The sequence below is a fragment of the Poecilia formosa genome, unplaced genomic scaffold (assembly GCF_000485575.1).
Source record: "Poecilia formosa unplaced genomic scaffold, Poecilia_formosa-5.1.2 Scaffold57, whole genome shotgun sequence".
Lineage (NCBI taxonomy): Eukaryota > Metazoa > Chordata > Actinopteri > Cyprinodontiformes > Poeciliidae > Poecilia > Poecilia formosa.
In genome coordinates this window covers 446,719-455,861 of record NW_006799996.1, presented here as the reverse complement: position 1 = coordinate 455,861, position 9,143 = coordinate 446,719, and the positions used below count along the sequence as shown (strand labels likewise).

The window sequence follows — 9,143 nt, the reverse complement described above, 5'->3', positions numbered from 1 at the left end:
ATGTTAATTAAACATAAATAATATATCAAGGAAAGGAAGCTCTTGCGAACAAAGTTGTGCAAACAAAACACATCCAGGATTTTGTAATGTGCAGTAAACAGAGACTCTGTCTGTGTTTGATGGCTGGAAAGGTACAAGGTTTGTGGACGAACATGATCCGACTTCTGGGTCGCGTGGCTGCTGGAGATATCCTGCAGAGCCGGCTGGCTGAATGGGAACGGCTGAATAGAACCTGACGTGGGTCGGACAGAGATCCAGCTGTGACAAGTAACACCTGAAATGTCAGCAGTTTGTATAAAGAAGCAGAAAAATAACCCCGAGCAGCTGAATGGAGCAGGACAAATAAAAACTGTGGCGTTCCTCTAAAGCAGACCTGATGCTGCTTACAGATGGCAGAAAGTTCACAGTCTCCAATGAAACATAATGAATTGTTCGCTGTTAGGTGATGACACATAACTTGAGTTAATAACAATCGTAACTGTAAACACAATTAAATGAAAGCTGCCATCTCTGAAAGCGTTTAAGAAGCAGTGAAGCGTATTTAAAGTTTCAAACAAGGCCAGCTGTTGTGCCAAGATTTGCTTCAATGTAATCCAGCTAAATAAAGCACTTTGGTCCTGATTTAAGGAACTAAAGTTTTTTTTTTTTGTTTTACTTCATGATGCCGTGATTTGAATTAATTGATAAAATGAAGGAGTGAAAGATCCTGAATCTTCCTGCTCAGGCTCTTTAACTGGATAAATACTGACCAGGGTTGCCAGATCTGACCAACAGAAAGTAAAACCAATATAGTTGATCTTTACTCTGTCTCCCAGCAACCAGATGCACATTTTGGAGGTGTGTGTGCATCCCACCAGCTGAGAGGTCAATTCTTTAAGGTTCTTTAAACCTAATGAGGCTTTTTCTCCTGATTCAGTAATTTGATGAAGGGCTTTTCTTCGACAGTTTTACTTGAACATGTTGAGCTTCAGTCTGCAGCACTGCAAAAACAGAATATCTTACTAAGTATTTTTAGTCTAGTTTATTCTGCAAATATCTTAGTGCAAATAAGAGAAAACTGACTTAAAAGTGACTTTTCAGCAAGATATAAGAGCTTGTTTTAAGTCTATAATTCCCTAATATTGATTTTAAAAAGTACTGGCAGATTATTTCACTTATAACAAGTTTCCCAAGATACAAGGAAATAAACAAGAACGTTTTCATCAATATTTAGAAATGATTAACTTATTACAAGCTTTTCTATTTTGCTCCAAGTTTCCTTGTAAGTTAGTGTTTTTTTTTCAAGTGTACTAAGATATTTGCAGTAGAAACTATTAAAAATGTTTGGTAAGATTTTGTGTTTTTGCAGTGAGCGATACCAAACCAACCCAGCTGATCTTTAGCACATTTTGGAGGTTCCTGCTCATTATGTTCATGTTTTTACTGGTGGGAATCCTGAGTTTTACAATAATTTGTTTTTCATTAGTGCTCTATAACACAGGGGTTTCTAAAGTGTGGCTCGGGGGCCATTTGTGGCCCCCTTTTGTGGCCCCCAGCTCCATTCCATGAAAGATCAAAGATTTTCTAGAAAAAAAAAACAAGGAAACTTTCAAAAGTCGAAAAATCCGCTAGAAAACCTCAGAAATTTTTAGATTAATCACAAAAAATAATCGCCTAATTTTTTTCAACAAACCTCTTTTCATTTTTAATGCTAACATAATTTTCTTGCAGTGGAAAATGTTCAGTTCAACACAAAGAGCCGCGTTTATCCAGAGATTTTTACCGAAAAACCGACTTTCCTGAACCCAAATCAGCTTTTCTGTATTTTATTTAGCTTAGCTAAATATATCGGCATTTTGAAAGAAATTGACCCAAATCCTGATTTTATGATTGTTGAAAACTTGATGCTTTTAACACAGCAAACCTGTAAGATGCTTTTAGGTTTTGGATCTAGCATGAATAACGTCCCTTTATAAAAAAAAAATAAAATAAGGGAGGAGACTTGGAGCAAACCTCAAAGACTGTCCAGATTCTGGATGAGTTTTAATGTTTTACAGTGTGAAGTCAGGCTGAGTTTGCATTATGTTGGCAAAAAATGTCTGTTTCTTGCCAAAAAAATAAAATAATTCTTTACGTAAATGAACATCTACATATTTTTTTATGTAAATAAATATGTATCTATTGACATATTTTCTGCAAATGTCAATGTCCAATAAAAGAAAATGTACTTATCTATTTGCAGAAGGGTTATATTTTCTTTATTATAAAATAATCAAAAAGAAAACAGACATAAAAATAATAAAATCTTTTTCCTATTGTAAATATTTATCATAAACTATAAATTGCGTTTTTCTTTTCATGCAAAATTCGTGTCTCTAAATTACTTTTCATCTTGACTGAGGGTAAAAAAGGTTGCAGACCGTCATTCACAACCTGCGCAGCATCCTCAACACCCACCTTACCGATGATAACAGTCAACACGTCGCCATGGCAACAACGCCTTTCATCCTAACAACTGCCTCACCGCCCACTAAAGTCCAACAGCAACCGTCACCAAGCAACCCCCTCCCTGCTCCCCGCTCCTCTATTTAAGGAGCCGAAGAGGAGGAGGAGGAGGAGGAGGAGGAGGAGGAGGACTGGAAAAATGATGCTGCGCGGAATAAAACTCAGCTTGACAGCAGCTCAAAAAACTGGAGGAAAAAAAAACTAATTTTTAACATTGCAGATGGTAGAAGTGTAACTAGATCTGCTGTACAAATGTAGATTATGGCAATCGCTGCCTCCTTTATAGAGTCTTTTTGTTAAAGCGTGTTACGCAACTCTCAACAATCATTGAGCCAAGTCATGTGTTGCTTAAAGGCAGGATGTCCGGCTGAAGGACGCTGCATTGTACGACGTTTCCCCGTCTGCCCACTGCAAACATTCCAGCTCTGGATGTGAAGCAGCAGCCGGGATGTTTGAATCAACTGTTGATTTTAATAAATTAAAGGAAACGTTTGCTTTTCCTCCTCATTAACTCTCACACAGGAAGTTTCTGATGTCCAGCAGGAAGAGTGACCAATCAGGAAGAGGGAAATAAATGCTGGATTTGGCTTTTCTTTGTATTGATTAATCAATTAGAAATGATTTGCTGTTATGATTAGCATTTTTCTGGAGTTGATCGTCATGTTCACACACCTCAGACCCCGGCTGAACCCTGTGGGACCTGGCACGGCTGACAGAAGGGGGCGTGGCCAAAACCAGGGAGGAAACATGTGACACACACACACACACACACACACACACACACACACACACAAAGACTTGGGTGGACTTTTCTGGTCTGAAACCAGCAGGACTGAAGGATTTCTGGACTAACTCGATTTACTGATAAGCTTTGATAAGTTTAATCTTGAGTAACTTGTGGTTCTTTCTGGATAATCTGAAGTTTTAATGAATGCGTTTTGTCTGGTTCCCCTGTAAGCCGGTGGCTTCGCTCCACAGCTGCTGACATAACACGCTGGTTTTTCCTGTTAGGATAGAGTTTCTGGTATGTGGCGCTGCAGAAATTTGTTTTTGTAGCAGATGACTTTTCAGCAAGTTCCAATACTGCGATGCGTGTCTGACAAGGGCAGAACAACAGTGAGGGCAGATATGTCGACTTAGCAAAATATTAACTAGACCCTGAACTCTTCGGCAGGCAGAAATCTTTATGTTGGTCCGGTTACAAAATTATTCTGGGAATTTTGTCAGGTGCTCAAATTGCATGAAATAAGTCCTGATAAAAGTTGACAATGAGTTCTAGTAGACGGTGGCTGGGTTCACGGCGCTCCAAAATTTACAAGTAAGTCCATATTTAGCAGCTTTGCATGTAGATGCTGATATTCAGTCACTGTGGTCTGGAGGTCAAAATGTCTGCTGCTATAATTTCTCAAGCTGTTAATGACTCATAAACTTCTGCTTCTGTTTTTCCTCCTCCTCAGTGTGGAGGGGGAGTCCCAGTGTCCAGACACGGTCGCTCACAAAGACAGCTCCTTCAGCCAGTCGCCTTACCTCCACGGCTCACAGCGATACACTGACGCCCCCTCGGCTCCCAGGGGCCCGGCCAGCGTGGCCACCTCCAGCCCGGCCAGCCTGGCCTGGGCTCTGCGGAGCCGCCACCAGCCGGCGAGCCTGGCCCTCCGCAAACAGGAAGAGGAGGAGAACAAGAGGTGCAAGGCCCTGTCTGACAGCTATGAGCTCTCCACAGATCTGCAGGACAAGAAGGTAAAGATGCTGGACAGAAGCAAGAGATTCAGAATAAAAACGGCCGTTATAAAGTCAGGTCCTCTCAGGATTTTAGCAGATGATGGCAGAGCATCCACAGTTTTACTGAAGTAAGAGCAGCACTATTTCAACTTATTTATACTCACGTAAAGTAAAACACATCCGACCAAGAAATTACTCAAGTAAGAGTAAAAATGTGTTTGGTAAAAAGTCAAGCACTGAGAAACTGATCAAATTATCAATCACTTAAAAATTACACCATCAGATGAGTCAAAAATATAAAGTTGAGTGGAAATTTTGGTATTTTAAGGACAAAACTGGCAAAAATTCATATAAGTAACAAAAAATAACCAAATCAGTTTCTTTCAATAAAAAAAAGAAACTTCAACAAAAGCTCTATGTCTTTATTTGGTAAGTTTTGGGTTAAATAATGTTTGTTTTTCATTCATTAGGTGGGGAATCCAGAAATTTTACTCAAGTAAGAGTAGAGATACTTTATAATTAAATTACACAAATAAAAGTAAAAAGTTCAGCATAGTAAAAATAGTCCAAAACAGTAGCTAACAAAAGATTTGTTTTAGAAGTGTTTACAACTTAACAACTTTGGCCCTCGTTGCTAAAAGTTTGGACCCTACTGAGTGTCCACATTATTTTTCTCACCTTCTGCAGGTGGAGATGTTGGAGAGAAAGTACGGAGGCTCTTTTGTAAGTCGCAGAGCAGCCAAGACCATTCAGACGGCCTTCAGACAATATCGCATGAACAAGAACTTTGAGCGACTCCGAAGCTCGGCCTCAGAGAGTCGCATGACTCGGCGCATCATCCTGTCCAACATGAGGCTGCAGTTCTCCTTTGACGAGCGCCAGCCGCAGCAGCAGGCGCAGACGCAGACCAACTTCACCCACAACGTGGCCATCGGGCCTCCTCACTCCCCGGATCCGGACCGCGCCCCTGACTACACCCATCTGGAGGATTCCTTCTCCAAACAGGTAAAACTGATGAGAACTTATGAAGCCGTGAGGTTCAAACAGTAGTTTCCATTTACGCTAGTAGATGGTACTAGCATTGAAATTGGACCTGTAGTATAACTGATTATGTAATGGACTTGTTTGGTTTCTAATGTTTTAATATGTGTTGTAATTTGGTGCCATATAAATCAAGATGAATTAATCTGAATTTTGTACATTTTTGTGCAGACGTTTTTTGCCAATAAATTCATGTTTTTTGGTGTCTGGAAAATGAGCTGTGCTACGTCACGTTCAACTGGCCTTACACCGTTACCTAGCAACCCCAGTTGAGCCAAGCCCTGTTACCTAGCAACCCAAGCGGAACTCCAGCACATACAGCTCTGGAAAAAGGATTAAGAGACCTCTTAAAATGATCAGTTTCTCTGAATTTACTTTTTATATGTCCATGTTTGAGTAAAATGAACATTATTCTTTTATTCTATGAACTGCTGACAACATGTCTCTGAAATACCAAGCAAAAATTTTGTATTTATTTTCAGAAAATGAGAAATGGTCAAAGTAACAAAAAAGATGCAGCACTTTCAGACCTCAAATAATGCAAAGAAAACAAGTTGATATTCATTTAGAAACAACAACACTAATGTTTTAACTCAGGAAGAGTTCAGAAATCAGTATTTGGTGGAATAACCTGGAGGTTTTCAATGGGGTTCAGTCAAGTGGGCTCTTAATTTTTTTCCAGAGCTGTATGTTCTGCTGGTTTTACTGCTGTATGCGTTGTATAATGGCTGCTGGAAAAGACAAGTATTTTGTTGTGAACTTACTATTTAGAACCCACTTCCTGCATTCTTGTTGGTTGTGCAGGAGGCTCCATTTCTGCTTTTCAAAGATATACCATTCTATACTTGCTCATCAGTTTGCAGCCACTTTTATGTGTGAGTGTAAGTGTTGGGGGCGTGGCCAGCAGCAGCGTATTTGGATTTTAAATGACGAAAGGACATAAAACAGGCCATTATGATTTTAAAAATAATTAGAACTGATCAGACAAAAATCTCATTGCCTAAGAATGATTTTGTGCAACAAAATGTAATGAGCATGTTTTACATAGCCCATAGACTTATCATAACCTGTTCAAGGAAGTCACTTTTAAAATCTCAGACACACATAATTGAAGAATATGGCCTCAGTCATTTAATTTCTCATGTTTTCTCCAGGTCAAGTCCTTAGCCGACTCCATAGATGATGCCCTCACCTGCCGCGCGGGTCGCGATGACTCCCAGGAGGGCAGCAGGGAGGGAGGGCCAATCAGTGAAGACTTTGGAGAGTGCATGTGGAGTAGCAGCAGCAACCCTTCTTCCCAGAGAGGCTTGGGAGAAAGAGGCAGAGGAGCTGGGGGGGGACACAGCATGCATGGTGACAGTACTGCCACGTCTTACAGTGACGTCACTCTTTACATGGATGACGGGATGCCATCTTCTCCTCTGTCCCTCGACCGGGCACCCAGCAGCACAGATACAGAGTACTGGGGCCCCAGCGTGGGTGTCGGAGGCCGTGAGGACAGCAGGGACACTGAAGGAGGGGGAAGCAGCAACAGCCGACGCAGCACCCCATGCACCGAGTGCAGAGATTACCGACTGAGGGGGGCCCACCTGCCACTTCTCACAATCGAGCCACCCAGCGACAGCTCAGTAGACATGAGCGATCGTTCAGACCGAGGCTCCCTGAGCAGACAGTTGGTGTATGAGCAGGAACCCGGGGTGGGGTCGGGCTCCCCACAGGGAACCCTCAAACACACCCCCAACGCAGGCACCCACCCGTCCTCGGCGGCAGCTGCCCAGGGTCAGACCAGGCCACCAGGCAGATCCATACCCACTCACATCCCTCACCAGGTGGCAGCCCACCACCACCATCACCACCATCCCATCCATCACCATCAGTACCCTGACACGCCCTCGTCCTCTTCCTCACCCCAGCAGCCCCCCACCACCCCGCTATCATCTTCCTCCTCGACAGCTCTACCGCCCGGCGCTCTGGAGCAGCCGTGCTGCTCTGACGGAGACAACGACTCCCTCAACTCCACCACCAACTCCAACGAGACAGTCAACTGCAGCTCAGGCTCCTCATCTCAGGACAGCCTGCAGGAGCCTCTTCCTCCTCTGGGCAAGCAGACATATCAGAGGGAGAGCCGCCACAGCTGGGACTCTCCACCCTTTAACAGCGACGTGGTGCAGAGACGCCAGTACCGCATCGGTCTCAATCTCTTCAACAAGTAAGCTGAAGTTCCACAAAGCGCAACACTTCTATGTCCATGCATGTACAGTGATAAGGTTCATGCTTTGTTTGCGTCAACTTTAGGAAACCAGAAAAGGGCATCCAGTACCTGATAGAGAGAGGCTTCGTGTCGGACACTCCGGTTGGGATCGCTCGCTTTCTTTTGGAAAGAAAGGGCCTCAGCCGGCAGATGATTGGCGAGTTTCTTGGAAACCGACAAAAACAGTTCAACAAAGACGTTTTAGAGTAAGTATTCAAAATAAACAAAGTGCTGTGTAAAAAGGATTTATCTCAAACACATTTTATATAAAAATCAATAAGATTAGGCAAGGTAAAGTAGGTAAAAAATTTTTATGAAGCACATTTTCAGTAACAAGGCAGTTCAAAGTGCTTTACATAAATTAAAAGGAAATACAAACAAAAAAAGGACAAGGGGGTTTCTCTGGATTCTTGTTCTGATAAACTAAATGTTGGTTCTCCATGTTTGGTAAGATTTGAGAGGTGTAAAACTAAATGTTGGTTACAGTTGTTCTGGGTTGAGTTCTAGATTTGTACAATATAAAGCTAAACATTAATTCTCCATGTTTTAGATTAAATGCTGAAATCAGTTTAGAAATAGTTCAATTTAAAAAGCCATTCAAGCCAACATGACCCTGTGTAAAAAAAATGGTTCATGCCACCTATTCCAAAAAAAATAATTGTCCCATCTCAAGTTTTTTTTTTTTTTTTGCTCTAGTGGTCTTTATTTGATAGTTAATTGACAGGAAGGTGGGTAATGAGAGATGGGGGAAGACATGTAGCAAGGGTCACCAAGGCCAGGAATTGAACCTGCGACAGCTGCATTGAGGACTAGGTGGCTTGTGCTTGGCCCCTGCGCCACCACAGCACCACCCCCTCCAGCCCAAGTTTTTTGATAACTGGGTGTTTTACATCACTGTGGGGGAATTTTGCAGACTTTTCTCTGCAGAATTTTGTTTACTTCAGAGGATCTTATAGACTTTTCAAGCATAATTGGTCCATGTAATGTCATGCTTCAGCATTGTAACTGGGTTTTGAGACCAAAACATTCTTTTTAAATTATTATTTTTGTGTTTTTGGGACTGTTTGGTGTTTGGTTTTTGAAATTCCATATGTTTTGGGATGCACCCTTTCTAAATGGTTTTCTTGTCAGCCCATAGAATATTTTCCAAAAAGTTTGGGGATCAAGATGTTGTTTAGTAAATTGAGCTTTACTAAAAAAAACTTCTTCCTTGTTGTTTCTCCCTACATCCACTGGGTGGCACAGGTGTTTTGATTGAATTAACTTTTTAGTTTGACAAAAAGTAAGTCTTGTGCCGGAAAAGGGAAGAGTGCCCTCTTATTCTTCTGCAATTGGAGAAATTCACAAATGAGGGGAAAATTAAGAATGAAAATGATTGGTAGACATATTGGAGCAGCGTCTGCAGTAATGTTAGGATGGTACTGGTCTGTCATGGTGCAGATTTATCAGTTGATCTATGTTCCTACCCATACCTACGCTCTGGGACTGAGATCATGCATACAAACGGCCAAAATGAGTTTCCTCCACAGGGTTCCTGGACTCTCCCTCAGAGATAGGTTGGGAAAATTGATCATCCAAGAAGGATCAGAGTAGAACCAATGCTCCTCAACTTTGAGAGGAGCCAGTAGCTCTGGCACCTGGTTTG

At 41.9% G+C, this 9,143-nt stretch overlaps 1 protein-coding gene across 1 annotated transcript in view; it reads left to right on the top strand.

The window, feature by feature from the left end:
* iqsec2b (IQ motif and Sec7 domain ArfGEF 2b) overlaps positions 1–9,143 on the top strand; it is a 50,611-nt gene that overhangs the window by 34,131 nt on the left and 7,337 nt on the right. Inside the window, exons 2-5 of the mRNA XM_007553656.2 lie at positions 3,942–4,224; positions 4,894–5,211; positions 6,402–7,456; positions 7,543–7,704. Of these exons, the coding sequence (XP_007553718.1) occupies positions 3,942–4,224; positions 4,894–5,211; positions 6,402–7,456; positions 7,543–7,704 (1,818 nt within the window). The remainder of the gene's footprint in view (positions 1–3,941; positions 4,225–4,893; positions 5,212–6,401; positions 7,457–7,542; positions 7,705–9,143) is intronic.